The sequence below is a fragment of the Watersipora subatra genome, chromosome 3, assembly GCF_963576615.1.
Source record: "Watersipora subatra chromosome 3, tzWatSuba1.1, whole genome shotgun sequence".
NCBI lineage: Eukaryota > Metazoa > Bryozoa > Gymnolaemata > Cheilostomatida > Watersiporidae > Watersipora > Watersipora subatra.
The window spans coordinates 16,147,842-16,171,433 of record NC_088710.1 but is presented as its reverse complement, the minus strand read 5'-3'; the positions used below and the strand labels follow the sequence as shown (position 1 = coordinate 16,171,433).

Sequence of the window (23,592 nt, the reverse complement as noted above, 5' to 3'; positions counted from 1 at the left end):
AAAGCGTGCACAAAAACACGGTACAAAAGTATAACCTGTGCAGTTGAAAAATACAGATTGATGCTGTTGTCATAAAACACCTCCGGCATACTTGGCAACTGACTCACGTGCTCGTATCTCAAATATGGCTCGTATGTTAGTGCTAAAACCTGCTTAAAAGCTGGCTCGTATCTCAAGTTTCTCGTACGTTGGAGCACTCGTAAGTTGAAGTATTACTGTATATGAAAAACGGTTTCGCAAAAAATGCTGAGGCCAATGCCATTAATTTCGCCCCCCGATGGAGAGAGCAAAATATAGGCGACATTAGCATCGCTTTGCCTGTAAAAGTGTTAAATTTATCTGCCCAAATTTCTGACAAGCTAGTCAAAATTACAGCGCAGTCCTCTATTATTTCAACGTCACCTTTAATAAAACACCGCTATCAGGGAAGGTTGAAAAGTAGAGTACCATGGTTTCAAATAGAGGTTTTACGTTATATGGTAAAATGGGTTTCTACTTGGGGAGTTGTCTACTTTTGAAACGGTTTCCAGAATAAATTAATTTCGTAAATAGAGATTCCACTGTGTATTTGAACTTTTTCTCACTTCACAAATATTTGTAGCGAAATGCCAGTCAATTCACATTCACTTTGCAGTTTTTTTCCAAGGCCTAGCCAACAGTTGCTCTTGTAACCTAAATGTTAGCTCTTAAAGAATTGGCAACATTCAGAAATTGATGTGTACAATTTATTTTTCTGAAGGAGGCAGAACTTCAGAATTTGGGGGTATAAAAATATCCCAGCTATAAAAGCTAGAAAGCTATACAATATCTTGAAATTTGTATTTCTTTAATCATACACTGTTAGAATGGCTTTTAAAATCCTGTTTGGTTATGATCAGCTTAAACAAGCTGTTGACACTATGTTGTCGTGCAGAGACTAACAGATAAAGAACTGTTAAAAATAATTTAAAAAATGTGTTGTGTAATTTTATTTAATCACCACAAATAATTATGGAAGCCACATACGTACTTATTGTAGCTAAAAAATTAAAATGCATTCCAGGTTTGTTTTAGATTATTAAAATTATTATTCAGTCAAGTAGCAATGTTTTAATGAAGTCAGTTAACTTGCTACAAGACCAGTTGTGTCCAACAGGAAGTTGGAATGGTCAGCTAGAGCTGTCTCACAAACATTGGCGTAAATGAGAGTAGAAAGCGTGGAGTTTTCTGTCTACAATAGTAGATGGACAACTCCCAATTTTATTTCTTTTACTCTTGAAAAATAGTTTTTAGATGATCCTTTTTCAAGTTTAAGTCATGATTTAAATTTTTAATAGAGCTATAGATGTGCAAAAATCAAGGAGCTGCAGTTGATTATTTCATTTTTGTTAGACGAGCTGAAATATAAGTGTCATTGCTCGATTTATGTCAAATTTATTATCATGCTCATGATTTTTTGCATGCACCTATTCAGTTGTTGTCTTCTCATTGCTTTACATTCTCCTTGAATAAGTGTAAATACATATCTTTCTGTTATTTGAGTTAAATGCAACATACCAAAGCTCTATTACTCAGTTTTACTATTGCAGAATTTAGTACTTTCACAAAGTTTAAGTACATTTAATATTTCTTTGTTAGATCTGTGTGCATTACCGGGGCTGCCAAATCACTGGACGTGCTCCGGGAGGTGATGCAATCGGACATCAGTGTGGAAATACAACGCATCATAGACAGCTATATTAGCAGGTACTTCCGTCCAGCCCTTGAAAATATCAAAGATAATAAGGGGGAGAATAGCGTCGGGGAGGAGCACATACAATGTCTCTGCCAAAAGATGCTCGCGGAGGTGAGTAGTTTTATGTAAGATTGTTAGCCAACTCTAAAAAATGTAGGTGTTTTGTATACCGTAATCGCTCATAAGTTGTGATAGCCTCCAAGCTATGTTAAGTTTAAAACTAGAGATAAGGCAGCCCAGTAGCATTTGAAAAATTTAGAAAAAACAACTATCTATTCATTCCATGCAACTCCATTCAAACTGTAACAGTCACACAGGCATTCATTCTATCAGTCTAATCTGTCATAAGCTGTCACAAAATTCTTACAGCAGAAGTTAAAATATATCTAAGCTTGCTTGAGGTGTACATTGTTCAATCAAATCGTAATTTTGTCTCGTTCGCCCTGCTAATGTCATTGAACCGCAATTTGGTTACGATAAGTTTGGTTGTAGTGGTTGTTGACGAGATCAGTCCTTGTATCTACTTTAGACTGATTATCGATATGCGAAGTTTATGTTAATAATTGGCTGACTTTAGTGTGTCATTCTAGCAGGCAGCGCTACCAAACGACTCCCATAAAATATAGTTTTTGAAAAAAAATTTCAAAGTCCCTGAATGTTATAGAGAATCAGACCAGTTCACAGTTTTTTAATAGTAAGATGTTCACTTGACTCGTTTGTGTTGAATCTATTTTAGGCGGGTAAGAAGTACACAGACTCTAGGTCAAGGTCACGCAGCGCTACTCCCATGTTACCAGGCGACAATATGTCGGAGGTAGGGAGTACGACAAGTGAAAGGCCAAGCTCAAAGGTAAATTAGTTCAGTTTAGGTCCTCGTATTCTGTATCCTCTCTTGTCTTACATCGTTTTCTTAAAGGTTGTCTGCGCACTAGCAGATGTGAACAGTCAATCATTCAACAGCAGCTCTTCTTTTACTTTTACATAGATATAAAAAATGTCTTCACATATCTTTCTTCTTGTGATAAGGTTAATTTACAGATGAGGTATAGGCTATTAGTCACGGTGCCCTTGAAAATAGTCTAAAGTCTCTCACGCAACCGGTGACTCCATCGGTGACACTACCGGTTGACCAGTTATATATAAATGAGGATAGAATGGCAACCTTTTTTTGAAGTAGCTGCTATACTGTTCTTGAGACTGCACAAAGTAGACGTTGCATAAAGTGTACTAGTGCTAACTTGCTTCAACCTTGCATAGTTGAAGCAAGTTCTCACTTGGTAGGTTAGTAGAGGGAGAATTAGTAGCATATGGTTTGATAGTGTGCTGATTAGTAGGATGATGTTAGTACTGTATGAATTGATAGTGTGGTGGTAGCTCACAGGTTTGGGACATGTAGGATAAACAGTTGATGTTAAGAGTAAGGTGTAAGACGATATTGTTAAAGGTTTGGTTGAGGTAGAACAGTTGAGGTCGAAATTCACCAAATTTCAGGTCATTTCAAGTGTATGTTTTATTGAAACTGGTTAAGATATACTCGTACATGCCTATTTGGTCACAGTTCGAAATACAACTCAGTCTTCATTAGCCCATTTGATGACAGATATAAAAAACTGCACATTGTTTGTTCAAAGCTAATCCAAATTCCTAAATACAGTGAAAATAAATAAATAAATGCCTAATTTATATAATGCAAACAACCCTGGGTAAAAAATCATCAAAATTTTATACAAGTACTGTACATATTAAAAATTAGTAACAAAACAGTATGTTAACTTCAGTAACTATAGTTACTTACAGTAAGTTAAATATATTTAGTGTATTTATTGATTATGATCTGCATTAAAATGTAGCATTGCTATGTGGATTATGTACTGTAGAGAGTTCTCACCTTAAAAACAGACGTATATATAACATACACTTTGAATTCACTTTAACTAAGTTTAGTTTACTAAACACACACTTGAAGGTAAGTTTTAGTATGTATTTTTAACTATTTTACTGAATTTCAACTTTTTATCACTAAAATTTTATCGCTTATTCATTTCTGGCTTTGTTTTTAATGTAATTCTAGCAGATCTCATTAAAACCTTCTTCAACCTAATTCGGCCAGAAAGCCCGAACAATGCTATTTGCCTAATAAATTGGGTTTTTATTTTTGTTAGCAGGTTAATGGAAGTTGTCTTGACCTCTGTTTAAAGGGATTGCAACTCCAACTTTGCTTTTTGTTCTAAAGCAGGCATGTCCATAGTCCGGCTTGCGGGCCAAATGTGGTCCAAGGTTAATTTTCATCCGGCCCGCAGCCTCTATCATAAAATCAATAACATCTGGCCCGCCTGTGGAATTAACCCTTTGAACCTAACGACGATTTTCCAGCATTGCGTAAGGAGCGTCAAAGTCCCTAACGGCTTGATTTCTGACATTCACATGGCTTTGTTTACAAATTCAGTTTCTTAAGTAATAGCGTAAACCAATCATATTAATTCTTGCACAGGATGTTTGACCAGAAATGTCTCGTCCATTTGTAACAGTTTTCAAATATCTTCACTTCATTCAATTTAATAACAAATTTTATTAGAACGGTATCGCGAAAAAATTGGTACGACTCGTTTGTTGGTAGGTCATAAATAATTGTGATGCAAATAACAAATTTTATGATACTAACTATAATTTTCCACTATATTTTGAGTCATGAAATGATAATGAACATGTGGTCAATGAATATGATGCTACTGTAAATGTTTTAACGATTTTTTTTAAATCGTATAAACTTTTATAGTTTTGGCCCGAATAATGTTGACGCACTATTTTTTCTGTTTAATGACATTTGCTGTGACAAGTTGCTCGACCTTTTTACTAATGCTTGACCAAATATCATTATATTATGAGCATGTTTAGTTATATTTAATAAAAGTTTAAAAACTTAGGATCGTTGGACAGATTGCTTAGGGCTACTGACACAACTGACAAAAATTACCAGGGTTCTAAGGGTTAATAAATTGGGCAGAAGTGCTGTTGCCTGCATGTTCAACATTTAAAAATCCAATCAACATTTATACTTACTGTCATATTTTAAATGAGCTCTGCACTTGTTGATATGCCTATTACTTGTTCATTTTTCTGTAATTGTGTTTAAAAATTCTATAAGTATTAAACTGCCATAGTGAGATATTGTTACATGTTGCAAATGTAATTTGTACTCAAGAGTACATTTACTTCTGTTCAATTGTTACAAAAAAGTTAGTTTTAAAAAAGTTAAGTTGAGTGATTATTAAATTTCAATTATAATGCCAATGCAACTTTTATATGCATGTTTCAAACGAACCAAAACACATGCGTGAGATAACTGAAATTAAAATAAAAAAGCAAATATGAAACACTGATTGGCTTGGTAAAATTTATTTAAATTAATTGCTGTTATATGTGAAAAATTTCTGCCGAGGTTGGCCCCCTATATTTTTAACACGCCAAATCTGGCCCCCTTTGCAAAAAGTTTGGACACCCCTGTTCTGAAGAGAAAACATTGCTGTTTTACGCTCGATAAATGCAGAACTGAGAGAAATCGGTCATGTGTTGTTAAAATGTTTTCAGAAAACAACATTTTGGCACCTTTGTTATTTTGACAAAATAAGCACACCGACTGCCAAATTTGAATTTGGGCAAACATTTTGTTTAAGTCGTATGGTGAACAAAGATTCGTATGGCGAGGTGAAAAAATCATCATGTTCCACTTCGTAAAGTGAAAAAGTCGTATATCTGGGTAATCATATATCAGGATAATTGTATACCAGGGTAATCATATCCTGAGTAGTCTACTTCAAACTGTCCCGATCTTTGCTAGCAATGCAAGCAGAACATTTCTCGAGTCGTAACCAAATATGTATGTACAGTTCAGCCAGTTACAAGAGACCCGTTACCTAAATTTGCTGTGACATAAAAATTCTGTTAGGTCATGCGTTTTCGTTTTCTCTCAAGGAGTAGTCACACTCCGGTAAAAGGGTGAGCAAGTTGCCTGGCATGGACTTACATTCAATAAACAGATACCCACTGATCATAATGACTATCGATGCGGTTAGTGACTGAGTGTCTGGTCTGTAACATTGCTGATTACATAGTTGACCAGATGTGGACCAGCAGTTACTTTATGTACAGCTGAGGGCGTCTCATTGCTAATGACCTACAGTTTATTTTTACTGCCGGCCAAACTAGCGGTTTCATCTAGTAATCCTGCAGTTGCTCACTCATGATCAACTAATCTCTTACAGCTTAATATTTATGAAATAATGAGGAATGTGTGATGGTTTCAACATCAGGTTCCATCGCACAGCCTACTATAATGCGAAGGCTCTACCACAATCTATACCCATCATACTAAGGCCCTACCACAATCTATACCCAGTCCTGTAGGACCTTACTATCGGTTACGTTGTTTGTCTAGCCATTGTGAATAATTCTGTGGTACGTTCATAACTGTACGAGTCTATACATTTTTTATCTGTTGCTTGTCAGTCATAACCACTCATATCGGTATGTTATATCCATGGATATTGTGTCTCACTTTTGTCCAGCTGCCGTTCGGGAGGAAAAGAAAGGTTCACTCTGATACAGAGTCGGAAGCGAGCAGCTACAAGAAGGGAAGAGTAAGTACCTTATTTTCAGACTCTTATGTATTCCATCTCATTGTCGGTGAACAAGGTGCGTCATTCCCTCATTCTATGTTACATAGATGTAGTTATTGATGACTGAACTGTGCTAGAATTTCTTGTTCATCAGTTGATTGCTACTTGCTTCTGTATGCATTCATTGCTAGCTCTAGCAGCAATAGTTCACATCTGCTGTCTTTCTTGCACCACATTTTATCAGCCTACCGTTGATTATGATTGATTATTAAAGGTTTTTTGAGAGCTTTTTAGCTTTTTTGATTCGTAATCACAGTTTTAACTTGACCAAATGTTTGTTGAAACCTGCCTACAGAGTACAATCATATCTTGAGATATGAATGCGATGGCTTGGAAAGGATTTTTGGTTTATTTTATTTCTATACTCTGAGGTATTAGCCTTGGAGCCTATGATTCTATTGAGCTTATCATAGCCTTATTGTTACCAGTATCACCTTTCCATTTCTGAAAATGAAACATATTTAGCTATGAGTTTGCAGTCAAACTAGTTAGGGCCATTCTGATGCGGTACAGCGGCAAGATCAAAATCAAAACAAAAGTTGTCATAACAAATACAGTGAGTTTTAGTTAGTGAGTTTTGTTAATAAATTATTTTAGTAAAGCAAAAACCTATTTTGCATGAACTAAAAATTGAATATAAAAATAATTTTTGTTTGGTTGTATTTAAATGTAAATATTGTTTTGATCAAAATTGACTGCCTTCATAACTAGCTGCTTCGGGCGACTACTTCATTTCTTGTTTTCAAGAGATGATTGTTAGTTCGTGATGACATACTGTTTCAAGTTTAATTAAATCCAAGAAAATTTTGACGACATACCAATTTCATAGAAATAATTCTTGTTGCAAGTTATATTCTCAGCAACTGTAACTCATTGAATCAAGATTGAATATACTCGCAAAGTGTTCATTTCAGTTTCAGAAAAAGGGAAGGTGTTTAATTTCAGCTACAACTCAGGTTACGTGAGGAATTAGGCTCTTCATTGCACACTCGATTATAAGTTTTGCTAGTTCAAAAACTCAAGTTGATTTCTCAACAGCAGTTACTTTTCCCATATTATTAGAAGTTGGGAATCATTCACACAATTCATTGTGTTAGATAGTTCAGTCGAAAGTTCTGATAGTTAATTGGGTATCAATGAATTATCAAGCATCAATGGTATGAGAACCCGAGGAATTACATGCCAGGTTATTTCACTATCGACCGAGCTTGATACCTCTGCGTGTTTATGTTACATATTTTGGAATTTAATTCACCTGATTCTTTATGGTCTTTAACTTGATCTGTATATAAAGTGAACTACAATCAAACCATCGCTTACAATCAATTCAGTATACGTGTATAAAAAGTGATATGCCTATTATTTTTACTCTTCACCCGAAGTAATTTCCAACAAAACCTAAATCTCCTGAACCATTGCAGCTTCGTAAGTGAATGCGAAGAGGCCGATGAAAATAAGAAATAATATAAAAAATATTAAGACATACAAAAAATGCATATAGGTAAATGAATTTAAACGGATTTAAACTATATATATTATAAGTTAAGGTAAGCTGTGCCAGGTATCTCTACCAACCTTTTCTGAACGCACGCATTTTCTGAGCCCCCTCCCCCCCTGTGCCTGCGTGTCTCCTAGGTAAAGAAAGTGTTAATACAAAAGCTGGTTTAATTGGCTACTTCAGTGTAAATATTACGGTTTTAAATATGCTTTTTTTCAATGTTTTTTGTAATAAGTATAATCGGAGGTTTCTGAGCTCTGAAACAAATTATATTAATTACAGTGTATTTTTATAGGAGTATTTGCTTCAACGTATGAAGGTTTTAGCGTATAAAGAAGATCCCAGAAAGAATTTATTTTTTATGTAACGGTTATTTGGGAGTTTGCTGCTGCCAGTCGCCAACTTCCTCAACATGAAGGCTTGACTAAGTCAGCAGCTGATGCACACTACTTTATCATATTTAAAGGTTGACTTGCAACAAAATTTACATTACAGTTATTCGGTATCAAAAGGTTCACCATTTCTCACACCGCTGTGTTGTAGGTTCAAAATACGTGGAACTGTGATTACAATCTTTTAAAAGCTCACAAATGAACAGTTAATCGCAGCCATCACAAAAACGGCCATAGGTTGGAATCCCTCTCTAAATGGCTCAAATGTGATGTAGTTGAACACGATGCGCTTCTGTTTACACTTTCATGCAACCACATTCGTCGGAATATTTTCACAAATATATTTCACGCATTCAATAAAACCATTTCTATTGTCTTTACGCGTCTATTTCATTACCATTGTAATTCTGTCACTTTGAGCACTAATATCTCAAAACCTAGCCTAAAAATCAGTTTAATTTTTTATACTTCGCTCGAGGGGTTGCATATCATCTTCTGATAAACATGAGGAGCCTGTTAGTCCTTTGTGATGGTCGAAAAATGCAACAGAAGTTGTTCGCATCATTTGGCGGACATATGGGTCACATGATCAGATTATGACTAGATGATTAAACCAAGGTGAAACTAAACTGTAAAGTAGCGAGCATCTATATTTGATAAGAGCTTTCCGGTAGAACCCGAAGTGTTTGTCATGAATTAGTGCTACGAGACGTTTTATATTGAGCCTTTTATTGGCCTTACATTTCACGTAATAACATCACGTGTGAAAACAATAACCACGTCAAGTTGAGTATGTCATCAAAATAAGGGATTCCAACCTACGGCGGCTTCTTTTAATTGTTTTTTATCTTTTAAGAGCTTGTAATCACCTCTCCACATATTTTGAACCTACAACACAGCAGAGTAAAACATGGTGAACCTTTTGATTAACTGTAATAACTGTAATAACAAATAACTAACATAAATTTTGCTGCAAGTCAACCTATAAGCTGTTCAACCCACAAATCTTTAGACTGAAGGTTGGCACAGTTGTTTTCAAAAGTTCCGAAACTGTAGGCGGAGCATCTCCAGGAGGACAAACTTTTGTTTTTGAATGCAAGGGAACCTTAAGGATGTCTTGAGCTTCATTCGCAGTTTTTTCCTATAATAGAAACCTCAGCATTTATTCTGCGTGTACTAACACCTCTCTTAGCATTATACATATCAGCAAAACTTAGTCAATTTCATGATCAGCAAAAGCGAGATTGCTGACTTATGTATTGTCTATGTTGTTTATCATCTTGGTGTCACTTGTGTGTGGTTTGCTGACATATATAATGAGGAAGAGACGAGGTATGCAGATGTTTATCCCTTGTAGAAGAGAGGTCGTCAGTCAGGCTCATTAGGTCCTTCTGGTCTCGCCAGAACAGTTACTATAAAACGAGAAGGACCTCGATGGAACCCTGATCGTCTCAATGATGAATCCTTGTTTATTATGGGTTCTAAGGCTAACAAGTAAGGTCATTTTTGTTAGTTTCATAAACTATGAAATAATATATATATATAGCTGATTTGGCACATAGACTTTTAAATGATTTATTATATCATAGACATATGGCTTGTACGGTCGGTACCTCATAGACTAAATGAATTACCATATCACAGACATGGCTCATATGGCACATCATAGACTTAGCGTGGCCCGGCATGCTATAAATATGTGGGCTAATAATGTGATAATGTGTGGCATGAATAAGAGACTGATGTGACAGACTATAGATGTTGTATGACAAATAGGTACTTTACAGATGCATGACGGTGTGCTATATCTCTTAAGAATATAATCTATCTATATGTGTGAACTGTTTTCAAATTTAAGGACACTTTTTGATATATTTTATTGATGTATTTGATATATTTCGCATTTGGTTAATACTAACCGCGCGTGTCTGTCCATAAATTTGGGATTATTTTCTACCTGTCGCATTCAGAGTTACGTGATTGACATGGTAATTAGTCTATGGATGATCTGCAAATTGTTTAAACAAGATACACTGAACGTGTTTGTGATAAAGCGAGCATACGATCATCTTAGCCTAAAACATTAAAATATAAAACATTAAAATATATTTAAAATTCTAGCCTACAGTTTTTGCCAATGTACTTGCTATGCATGTTCTTATCTTTCGTGAATGAACCCAACGGAACTCTAATCAAGACGAAATCTACCATATTTCTTCTAAAATTGTAAGGGTACCTGAATAGAATTCAAATTCCTCATGAATACCCTAATCGCTTCCCACTCCGAGTGTAGGAAATCTATGAGCACCCCAAAGGCCTAATTGTGTTCTTTAGACTATATATCTATTCGGTGTTTCAGAGCACTCGGTCTAGGAAATGCGCGGGGAAGGATTTATCTGAAGCACCCTGAGCTATTCAAGGTTGGTTAATTCTGACAGACACTCATCTCATAAAATATTTTGTTAGTTGATTTATAACTTTTCCTTTTAAATCATTCTGATAGCGTTTAATTGACTTTACATATTTGAAGTGGTTTTGTGTCTGAAAAATAATACGAAACCATTTATAATGCAGACAAATACTCGTGTTGCAAGCTTCAGTCACCATTGCACTGCATTCTAACTAGTTCATGGACAAAGGAACAATGCTATTCGCTTATCTACATCCAATTAATGAGTAGCTATTTGTTTAGAGGAGGTGGAACAGGGACAATTTACGCATATTTCAAAATTGATCACAAAAATGATCACCGGATAGACAACTTTGTTTTAATTAGGAGTAGTCATTTCATAGCAAATTTATAATCGTTTGCCACACAAGCAGTAGCGAATACAATAAAAAATTAGAATTGTCGTTATAGATATACAGCTGACTATCTGCTCAATCAAGTAAGCAAGGCTTACCAGCGATTATTACCGTAACATTTTGTCTTGTTCGAGGTCTTTGTTGAACTATGTATAAGGTAGCCTAATAGCCATCACAGAAAAACTAGTATTTTGTCAGTATATTTGTTGGTACGCAGTCATCGATAGCAATCTTTCAGATTTGCGTTGCACCATGTATCGCTGTTGTAATATGTATTTTAGTTTTATATTAGTTGACTTTTGTTATATCTAGTTTATTTAAATGTTACAAAAGCGGCGCACGCAAGAGTTCACATGTTGCGCTGCACTAGAAATGGGAAACAATCCAATCGATCAATTGTCTGCTATTGGGCTGGATGAAATGAAAATGCATAGTTGTAGCATTTGAATATATCAGCTCGCTAGGGACTGACCAGAGGAGGCAAATCTCACATTGGTTCGGTCAAAACAATATAAAGAAAAGTTTATAAAGCACTTTTCTTATTTTCATTAGTTTTCAGAAAGATAGATCAGTGAAGGGAGTGTCTGACTGCTGGTTATTCTAAGTCACCGCTCTTTTATCAATGCTCTACAGTTTGCAGTTTGTTTGATCATAGCCTTAGGTTTCTAATGACTTTACAGTACAGTGGAGACGCCGACGATAAGCTGTGGCTCTACGAAAACCATCGGATGCCGGTGACAGGAGGCAAAGCCTATATGATGATTCTTGATGACATTCAACATTTGGCTGCGTCAGCGGAGTACAAGTAGGTAGTACAACTTGGAGTTGTTACCTCTCAGCTTTCCAGTGTGATAATACCTCTATTCATCTTATTATCCTGTTGTCTTTGTAGAAATGCCCTAGAAAGTTCCCATTTGCGGGGTTTCACCGTGCCTTCATGGATGATAGAAAAGGTACAGAAGCAAATGGTCAGTTTACGAACAGACGCTGTCACAGCTGCTGTCAAGCCTAAGATAAAAATACTTGGTAACACATCTCAGCAGGTAACTATCTGTTTCGCATGTTAATTAAAGCAGCAGCTTCTTTTTTCTGACTGTAATTGTTCACTGTTAGTCTCAAAAGGAAGTTATTTAAATATTTTCTGGTAGATGACATAATTTAGTAAAAAATAGATGTCGTAGGTCAAGGACATATTCTAAAACTGTTCATAGCAATCTTCACTTTTAGTTTTCGAAGCTGACAATTTGTCATGTTGATATGAAAGCGTAACAAATTAGTTGGAATGTGTTAACAGTAAAGCTTCACTACATTTGAGGAACTTTTAGATTGGTAGGCGAAAGCTCTAAACGGTTTGATGAAGCTGTGCTTACAGTACGCAATAGCGGTTTTCTGTATAATCTTGCATATAAGCCGATCTCGCATCTGTGCCAATCCTAAAAAACAGCCTTAAAACAGTGAACTTACAAAAGTTCACAAATAAGTCGCCCTTACAAATTGTAAGACGCTATTCACGTCTATCACAACAAAAGGTTGCGGAAGAGAATGAATAAAAATGATAGCCATTATTAGTATGTTATACTTTTACTAATAACAATGAACAAAAATTTCACTGTTCTAGCTGCACTATCTATGCAAAAAAGCTGCTTGTAAAGTTGCATGATACAAGCGTGAACATGAAAGCGACCGCTTGTATGACCAACCAATCATAGGCTGTTGTTGCTGTTATAGCGTTGCGTTATAACCAAATGCTGCTGTGCGAGAATGCGTGCACATTCTTATCGTGAGAACAAAAACTGGGAAAAAAATAGTAGAATGCAGCGGTTTTGTTGCATTGTTCTCAATGAACTTTCAAATGCGGCTTTTCCTCAAGCGCAAGCTTCTGTAAGTTATCAAACAAACTAAAAAGGTAACAGGCTACCAGCCACATATTTGGCATGGTTTAGTTGTAGTTCGTGGAATTGAGTTAGCTTAGTGTCATTTCATTTGCTTTCAATCCGACCACTTAATTCGGTAACTATTTTGTAGTTTTGGGTCTTAACTTACAACGTTGAAGTGATGCAAATGAAAATAATTTGTATATATAAATCTAAGTGTTTTTTTCAATATCAAACCCAGTGTCCAGTTATAGCTATTAAAATCTAACAATGAAAAATCCACACGGACTGGATTTCTTCTCGGGACCTCCAAATTTGGAGGCGGCGAACATACCATTTAGCTGCACGGAATACAATGGATTCATTGGCCAAGTAGTCATTACATTGGTTAAGATAGTCACACTTAGAGCACTTGCTTGGGGTTAATAACTAGCACTGTTGACAGTTACGAAACGATTGTTGAGCTGGCCCAAAATGCGAGTATTGTTTTAATAAAAATCTAGTTTTTCAGGTAGGTTATTCAAATTCTTTAGGTAATTATTCTTATTAGGTTATTATTCTATTCTATTCACTTGCAAGTAATGGCTAAATATAGTCTGTTTTGCTACGATAACAATTATATGATTTTAGTTCGTTTCGGTGTTGGCATCATAAGGCGAAAATATCGTATAGATTGGTATAGAAACCCATAGTAATTATCTAATGCAAACACCTGGTAAAAATCATCAAAATCGTCATTATTAAAAAATAGTAACAAAGCAATAGGTTAACCATGATAGTAACTATAGTTACCTACCATAACTTTAGTGCATTTTGGGGTTATGATCTGCAAGAGAATGTAACATTACAATGTAATACGTGGAGAGTTATTACCCTTGAGACAGGCGTGTTACATAAACGCTGAATCTAACATAAAGAATAGAGAAAGCATAATATTATTATGCTTTATTATTTATCTTGAGGTGTTGACTGATGTTCTAAAAAAGAACCAAGGAGATTGACCAACCAGAAGCTGAGATATAGCCAGCCAAACACAGGTCTACCAAAAGACATAAGTGTTTTGGTAATCCTCATATTAGCATCAATATATGACGTATGAAATCGACTTGTGTGCCATCAGTCAAATAAGCCAACTAATGCGCTCTCCTATAACAATCACGGCGTTTTAATTGGTTTAATCCCTGGAAGTATAGAACAATCAAATTGGGCCTAACAATCATTGCTCTGAGAATTCCGAACCAGTCCCTCTGACGTGTAGATTAGTTTTAGCATGAGATAATTACACGCATGTATTATTTCGCAATATTTCGCTATCTTGCTAGTTCAGCTCAGTTTTTTGTTCTCCCACTTAGATTTCCTATTCAGACTCATCTTTAGCGCTGTTCAGATTTTTTTTGTCTATAGCTAATAAATGGAATCAATTAAATCAATCATCAATCTCGGTTATCATTTGGAATTTTCTACAAATTATATTAGTTACATCATTTATTCTATACACAGTTATATTATTATTTTGTATAATATGCATTATGATTATTATATTAATCATAAAAAATAATTTTTTTATTTAATCATAAAAAATAATCATAAATAAGATAATTGATAAATAGAAGAATCAAATCAAAAGTTGTCGTTTTCTTTTCTTACAGCAAGAGCAGCACGGTCAAGTTATTCTTTTTAAAGTTATGGCTGTAGTGAACTTACAGTCTGTTAATAGTGACGATAATCATACAAATCAACGGAATGCTACAGTAGGTACACAGTAGAAAGAAGATGAATGAACAAAAATTCACATTCCCATTTCTTATTCTAAACAAACTGCAAATCATGGATATCGTATAATATAAACTATACACGCGCCGTTCGTTGAACAGAGGATCTTCGGAGCATATCCGTGAAGATCGAGTTAAAATTTGTGGCACAATAGTGAAAATCTGCTCTTCTGTTTTGAAAAATCGTGGCAAGGGGTTGTGGGCAAATGCCTTTACCACACAATGTTTGCTTGGTTTTCCTGAGAAACCAGAGCTAGTCTCTAAATTCTTTACTATCGCGAGAAGCGTTTCACATCTCGTAGCCTAAAACAATCAGCATACGTAATGGCGGTAAGGGTGCGCAACTCTGGCACATCTCCAATAAGTCGATTTCATACGTCACAATTCTCTGGATTTTCGAAGGGTTTTTCCTTTGATTCGTTATTAGGTAGACCTGTGTTTGGCTGGCTATATATATCTCAGCTTCTGGTGGGTCAATCTCCTTAATTCTTTAAGTACATTCTTTAGTAAGTTCTTTCTTCTTTTTTAGAACATCAGTCAACGCCTCAAGATAAATAATAAAGCATAATAATATTATGCTTTCTCTATTCTTTAAATGAATTTAGCTTAGTAAACACATACTTGAATGAGGTTTTAGTATGTATTTTAGTAAACTTTTAACTAAAATGTTATCACTTATCTGTTTGGGAATCCTTTTTCACTGTAATGGATTCGCAAACAGATAACGCATATCAATCGCCTAAGTTTAATTTCGGGAGAACTTATTTTGATATCGTATGGCAGAAAACAAATTTGCCCTATTATGACGAGGACGAAAAAGCATCATAGACGAAAAACATTTTCTAATAGGGGCATTCATAACCCATGGGCACAATGTATCGGGTAATGCGTCATTTAGCGTGTGCAATCGAGAAAAGGGTGTACGGTATATGATGAGAGCGATAGAATTCTAAGGACTGGGTATCTCAGTAGTTATGCATGTTAGAATCTTGCGGTTGTAAACTCCATAAGTTCAAATCAAGCTTGAAGTGAGCTTTTCATTCCAAGATTTAAATAACTATAGCTGGACAGACCGATGCACAGATACACAAACGTTTAGATTTATATATTTATTTGTATATATATATGTATTATTTTACAAGGGTCAAACAATTTTGTGACTAATTCAAATTATTCTTTTAGGAAGTGTGAGCATTGGATGCAAGCCGCATTTAGCATATTTTCGTACTGAGGCTGGTAACGCATCAGCGGTAAAAATTTCTTCATCATGTTTTTCAATAATACAAGGGCAAGCAAAATTGCTAGGCTTGCTGCTTTAGCATATTCAAAGGAGATGTGCTGGTGGAAAAAACTTACACATTGTGAAACGATTTTGGACAAAATGTTCAATTAGGAGCTAGTTAATCATAAGTTAGCCACAATCAATCAGCACTGTTGCATGTGAGCTGCCGCGTATCGGATCATGGTGATAATAGATATAGCTGATTATACTGAGCCTAACTTTATTAGATAAGAAAGGGGCAGCCAGCAGCATTTGAACCTATGATGATATAAAGGGCTGATGAGAGGGAGAAGTTGGTTTCGACAGATCACTACAAAGTTCTTTATCGAGTCCTTATAGCCTGATTCCTCAAATCACAACCTTTACATAAACTATAACTAATATCAACAAGCCAAATGCTGGATCTTGGCCAACTTTTAGTGATATTGTGTAGTTGGAAGGTTGGATACATGTAGTGGTTGTACTTGCAGGAGCAAGATGATGTCGACTCTGATAAGAATATCCCTTTCAAAAGTGCTGCTAGCAGTAGAAAATCACTGTCTGACAGCAAACTCGGCATGGTTAGTATACATAAATAATCTTTGTGACGTGCAGGAGTACATACACTATGTATATTTATACACTATGTATATGTATACACTATGTATATGTATACATTATGTATATGTATACACTATGTATATGTATACACTTTGTATATGTATACACTATGTATATGTATACACTTTGTATATGTATACACTTTGTATATGTATACACTATGTATATCTATACACTTTGTATATGTATACACTATGTATATGTATACACTATGTATATGTATACACTGAAACTACTTCCTTAACATAAGATGTAAAGTTCAAGAAAGTTTTGATACCTAAAAGCAATTTTCAAGTTTTGTAAGTAAAAATGAAAAAACTGAAATTAAAATATGCAAATACTTCTGAAAATAATAAAAATGAATATAAGTTAAGTTGCACTGCGTATCCCTATCGTCACCTCTATCTTTATCGTCACCTCTATCCCTATCGTCACCTCTATCCTTATCGTCACCTCTATCTTTATCGTCACCTCTATCTTTATCGTCACCTCAATCTCTATCGTCACCTCTATTTCTGTCGTCATCTCAATCATCATTTCTATCCGTCACCTCTATTTCTGTCATCATCTCAATCGTCATCTCTATCGTCACCTCTATTTCTGTCGTCATCTCTATCGCTAAATTTACTTTTTGACGGGCCTCTATTTCCTCTCGAATCTCGCAAGGTAAAGTAGCAATGAAAGCTTAATTTTATTGGTTTCATGTTTATTGATTAACTTTTACATTTTTCTGTAAAATTTTTGTTTTATTGCTGTGTATCACCTACAATATTCATCGAGCAGTTACTACAGGTTTTTGGGTTGTTTGATTAATTATGAGAACTTGAGTGAGTTCTTATGAGAATATTTCTTCCAGCACCCAACAGTTTTACCACATCAAACAGGTGTCAGGTTAGCTTTATATGTCGAGGTTTAACTGTTCATAGAAAAGTTGACAGTTTATACTGTTTGACTGTTTATAGAATGATTGTTGACTCTATTGTTGAAATGTTAATATTCATGTATGTCTCAACTTGCCCACTATAACAACTCATCTATCGACATGGTTTTATGCGTGTATTACTAGTTAACTTTATAAACCTATCAAGCATACAGAAATAAATAAATACTCGTATAATTGCATTTACCTTGTGAATAATACACAAATTGACATTTTGCATCCACTCAAAGTAATTTTCAGGATTTGTAATTTGACACTTTGTGAAATACATGTACATCTAAGTTTGGTATTAGAATGAAATCGTAACCGATCTCACTTTGGTAAGAATGAGTTCCGAATTAATTTAGAGCTAGCGTTATTGCTTCAGAGGATGGCTTTTGGTTCCATCAGTTTGAGCCAGTGTTTGTCCTAATTATGTTGACAATTGTTTCAGATGAATCCGGCTTTCATTTTTACCGATGCTAATGTCAATATATATTCAATAGAAAAATACTTTTAATGGCGAAATGTTTCACTGCTTGTAACAACAGCCAAACCCTACATGCAAAGTTAATCCTTCGCCACATTACTTTATGTCAGCAAATATCTATACAATAACACATATTTCATTCAATTTATTCTGCAGTTTGAAAATCTGGCAGCAAATATTTTAGGTGATCACGTATAGCTTAAAAAATGCATTATAATAAAGCTGTGTAAAGAAGATTACATAAGGAAAACAAAGAAATGAAGTAATTATGATTAAAGAAATGTTTTAATTGCCACTTTGTTTTTAAATTAAAGACAGTGATAGAGGTGCTCGGAGTGATGGAGATAAGGAACTAGTCTAACTTAGCTTAAGGAACTAGTCTAACTTAGCCTAGGTGAACTTTAAATTAACTTACACGTCTTGTTGTTATGTTGGAATTGTTTATACGGTATTGTTTTTATTTATCACAGCAAGCATGTCCATTTTCTCTAGTTCCTCACCTTTCTTTGTATCACTTTTACTTTGTAATTTTAAATGCTGTTAGGGAATTCTTAAAGAATTGATCAAAACATGTTTGCCCGTGTTATTATTTGCTGTTTTCACTCTGAAAATAGCATTGCTTTTTGGCATCAAATGCAAGAACTTGTGGTTTTTCTTATACTGTGCAACTTTATAATTCTAGCATTGATGTCAGGTTCCATCAGAACTGATCAAATTTGAGGTAATTAATTAATCATATGCGAAGTAAACTTATAGTTTTGTTATAAAGGTTTTGGTGTAGGTGAAGGAATCACATAGTCAGCGTATACATCGCTTTTATCTCAAAATACCAAGTGGGACATCAAAGTTTAAATTTCCAAAAGTTCTGTTTTATGTCCACGAATCATCAGATGAGCGTGCTAGTTAATGTTTTCCACTCTTACTATTGTTTACATCTCGAGCGCGCCTTTGTCCTTAAGGTTCTTTTTAGATTCTCAATGATGTAGACCATCCATGTAGCAAAAACCTAAAATATATTTTCACATCCCCATGAAATGATCAGATGTGGTTGTACCATCAAACATTAGTTATTTTGTCATTTAATTTTGGAGTTGCCTTCTTTATATTTAGTTTTTGTTAAATGTGGACACAACTCGTAATTACTAGACTATTGCGGGTCAGATTGAGTGTCATGTGTGAAGAAAGTTTTTGTGCAATGATCATAGAGCGCACTGCCATCCATCACAAGAATAACTGTAGTGCTATTGGTGGGTTTTTTCGTTTGGGAGCCGGAAGGTTGCACGCGCTCACTCCTCTTTAATTTACTTTGAGCTTACTTGCCAGTAGAAATAGTAAACATCATTCCCACTTCATGCAATAGAAATGAGCCAAGGTGTACAGAGCTGCAACAAGAATAGCTCTGTCATTGGCTTTGCGCGTTTATCATATAATAGTGGCCTGCACCATGTAAAGTTCACATCAAAGCCATCGTTCATCGAACCAGTTGGCTGAACTTTTACGTTAAATTGATACAAAAACCTCTTTTCCTATCTTTACAAAAAATTAATAGTATAACCCTGCATCAATGCTGATGGTACTCTAGTTGTCAGCTGTAATAGTCTCAATGCTGCCATGTCCGCATGTTTTTTCCAGAACTCTCCTGCTAATACAGAGGAAATGGAGCTACTTTCCAGCGAGGAGCAAGAGGATCAGCCTGTATCTCCTTTTGGCTCGGCTGAAGATTACGCTCCTGTCTCCCCGGGCACCGCTGGGGCATCCTCTCTAAAGCCTCCATCTAGTCCTAATACTATGAGCCTAGCAAATGATAGGTTCGGAATTGCTTGAGTACAAAGAAAAGTAGAGGTGCGGTGTTACCTGTTAACCAACAGGTACCTTGCTGGCCGTGTCAGCGCTCCTTTGACATGTCCTGTTAGGAAGACCATTCTACTTTTACATGATGCCGGTGAATTACCTCATGCGAGCTTTGGATTTATTTATCTTATATTCTGAAGTGAATTTCCTCATCAGTTTGCACTATCGGGGAGTTGTCTTGACTTGAATTTATTCCAGTGTCAAAGTACTGAAGGGCGCTTGGTCATGTTTGATTGTATGTTTCAATTGCTCAAGAACATATACTGTTTCTTACTGCTTATACATAGCACTCGTGAGTATTTGGTCATGCCTTTGGAATCTTAACCGAAGTCTGAGTGGGTTAGCTGGTCTATTTTTGGAGTTGGATTTTGGTTTGCTTCTATCCCAAAATTTATTTTTTCATTTTTTTCAATTGTGACTGCAAAGATTCTTAATAATGTGTTGAACTTGTAGAGGCTCCTCCGTAAATTACTGAATCTCGCAACGTGAAAAAGTAGACTCGCTTTACTATATAGCTTTCGTGGAGTACTTCAGGGTTTAACCAACTTTCATTAGCTTTTATAATGAATATCAACCCAACTCGCTGCACGCATCTTGTTTGGATTCCAAACTACACGATCAAATATTTACATACAGATAGCTAATGCATTTCCTATAGATTCACACTGCACTGCAACCTGTTTACTTAGTTGAGAATGACAACTATATTTTTGTACAACTTACTAGCAATATTGAAGCATTTCGGTGATGCTCCTTTCATCTGCAAAGATTCTGTATATTAGATATATTCGAGCAGCATTGTACTATCTGTGATACATGACAAATGTTACAGTGTTGGTATTCTGTAACATTCCTAAACCACTTAGTTGCACATTTATACAAGCTGCATTCTTTCAATCTGCTGATTGACTAGCTCACACTTACTAGGTCTATTCACTTCATTCTTATTATACATTAGTTTGTATATAATATTTCTTATTTGTACCCTGTATAGTTATAGTATATTTTTTTGTTAACAAATCAAACATTTTTGTAAAACAGAATGACGCAATTTGACCAATCATATTTTTATTTACGTGATATGTGTCATATAATACAATTCTTATCATTCTTTTCGCTTTGTATGTACAGGTTGTAAACAGGCATTACAAGCTATCTAAGACTAGCACAAGGCATTACAAGCTATCTACGACTAGCACAAGGCATTACAAGCTATCTACGACTAGCACAAGGCATTACAAGCTATCTAAGACTAGCACAAGGCATTACAAGCTATCTACGACTAGCACAAGGCATTACAAGCTGTCTACGACTAGCACAAGGTATTACAAGCTATCTAAGACTAGCACAAGGCATTACAAGCTGTCTACGACTAGCACAAGGCATTACAGGCTATCTAAGACTAGCACAAGGCATTACAAGCTATCTACGACTAGCACAAGGCATTACAAGCCATCTAAGACTATCACAAGGCATTACAAGCCATCTAAGACTAGCACAAGGCATTACAAGCCATCTAAGACTAGCACAAGGCATTACAGGCTATCTAAGACTAGCACAAGGCATTACAAGCTATCTAAGACTAGCACAAGGCATTACAAGCTAAGACTAGCACAAGGCATTATAAGCTATCTACGACTAGCACAAGGCATTACAAGCCATCTAAGACTAGCACAAGGCATTACAAGCTATCTACGACTAGCACAAGGCATTACAAGCTATCTAAGACTAGCACAAGGCATTACAAGCTATCTAAGACTAGCACAAGGCATTACAAGCCATCTAAGACTAGCACAAGGCATTACAGGCTATCTAAGACTAGCACAAGGCATTACAAGCTATCTAAGACTAGCACAAGGCATTACAAGCTATCTACGACTAACACAAGGCATTACAAGCTATCTAAGACTAGCACAAGGCATTACAAGCTATCTAAGACTAGCACAAGGCATTACAAGCTATCTAAGACTAGCACAAGGCATTACAAGCTATCTAAGACTAGCACAAGGCATTACAAGCTAAGACTAGCACAAGGCATTATAAGCTATCTACGACTAGCACAAGGCATTACAAGCCATCTAAGACTAGCACAAGGCATTACAAGCTATCTACGACTAGCACAAGGCATTACAAGCTATCTAAGACTAGCACAAGGCATTACAAGCTATCTACGACTAACACAAGGCATTACAAGCTATCTAAGACTAACACAAGGCATTACAAGCTATCTAAGACTAGCACAAGGCATTACAAGCTATCTAAGACTAGCACAAGGCATTACAAGCTATCTACGACTAACACAAGGCATTACAAGCTATCTAAGACTAACACAAGGCATTACAAGCTATCTAAGACTAGCACAAGGCATTACAAGCTAACCTACTCAATCCCGTGTACAGACTTCTTTGCTCTGGATGCCAATCAAAAATTTAAATCTCACACAGCCACCCTTGGTAAGACGATGTTTTTCGCCAGCCTGCCTCGGTTGCCAACTGAGTTTCAGTATCTTTAGTTTTAATCATTGTATGAAGTAAATTGAAGCTAGTTGCATTATATGTCCTAAAAAGCTGTTTTGCAATTGAACAAGTTCCTTTGTCAACAGCCTTCTAAAACAGCCTGCAGTAAAGATTTGGGTAGGATTGTACTTCAAACAATAGCTGAGCAGTGAAAATAAAACACTTTCCAATCGTCCAACACAATCATTATGAGTGAACATTCATGAAGGCTGGATTAAAGGTCAGTGCCGATGTTATAACAAATGCCTGACTAGTTATCAAAAGCGATATGTGTTTAAAGTTTAAACTAAACAACTGAAGTTGCTCAGCCATATCTCGGAGCATCGTCACAACCATTTTATGGCTAATTGTATTTGGACTACGCAAATGATTTTGTAATATTTGGCAATACTAGGAATTTCTTTCATTTTCAATCTGATAATTAGTAGGTTTTAAAGGCTGATTCACAGGAACCAGAAGGAGCGTTAAAACCAAACATTTCAATCGATCTGCCAGAAGGCACGGAGCATATTCGTGTGAAGTCTTAATGAAATTGGCCAAACAATGTGGAAATGCACAGTGTTCACGCAGACTCGCTGATACACACAATCACAATGTGAGAATTGTTAATATAGATTCATAAATTGTATGAATTGAATAATTATTTCTATTTAACTTAACCATATAGCTGTTAATTAGTTGATGGTCTAGTTTATGTATTGTTTTTGTTACTGGTATATTCCAGTCTTAGTGAGTGAACTAATCTGTTTTGTTTAGTTATGCGGACCAGAAACCAGTCGACAGTCACTGGTCACTTCTAGTTTAGTTTTTTAACATAACACAACTTGTTTTCAGCTAGGACAAGGATTAGTGCATTTTAGAACATGCCCAGAAATGTGCGTGCTTTTGCTCTAGATGTAGTTCTTTGGCTTGAACTTGACTCGCTAATTTATAAGGTTGTATGCACTTAGAAGGTGGCAGCTACATCCAGTTGAATGTACACGAAAATTGGCTCGGACTGAGCCTACTGATTATGCTCAGCAGACCAGAGCGTTGCTCAGATTATGGAGGTTTGCTGGGGTTAGCCACAGCAAAAAACATGACCCGCTCATTTGGCTAGTTATCTGCTAGAGGCAATGACAAAGCTGCCAACTATTGCCTAGATGGGTAAAGAGTCTATTTCTATAGCCAGGTAAGCCGAGAACGCTGTTTATTAATTTGGAT

At 35.7% G+C, this 23,592-nt stretch overlaps 1 protein-coding gene across 1 annotated transcript in view; it reads left to right on the top strand.

Moving 5' to 3' along the window:
- Positions 1-20,986, top strand: part of LOC137390191 (uncharacterized) — a 39,272-nt gene extending 18,286 nt beyond the window's left edge. The window contains exons 8-16 of the mRNA XM_068076483.1: positions 1,618-1,825; positions 2,451-2,564; positions 6,280-6,351; positions 9,638-9,774; positions 10,640-10,700; positions 11,766-11,890; positions 11,978-12,128; positions 16,484-16,573; positions 19,655-20,986. Of these exons, the coding sequence (XP_067932584.1) occupies positions 1,618-1,825; positions 2,451-2,564; positions 6,280-6,351; positions 9,638-9,774; positions 10,640-10,700; positions 11,766-11,890; positions 11,978-12,128; positions 16,484-16,573; positions 19,655-19,846 (1,150 nt within the window). The 3' untranslated portion in view covers positions 19,847-20,986. The remainder of the gene's footprint in view (positions 1-1,617; positions 1,826-2,450; positions 2,565-6,279; positions 6,352-9,637; positions 9,775-10,639; positions 10,701-11,765; positions 11,891-11,977; positions 12,129-16,483; positions 16,574-19,654) is intronic.
- Positions 20,987-23,592: the final 2,606 nt, after the last annotated feature.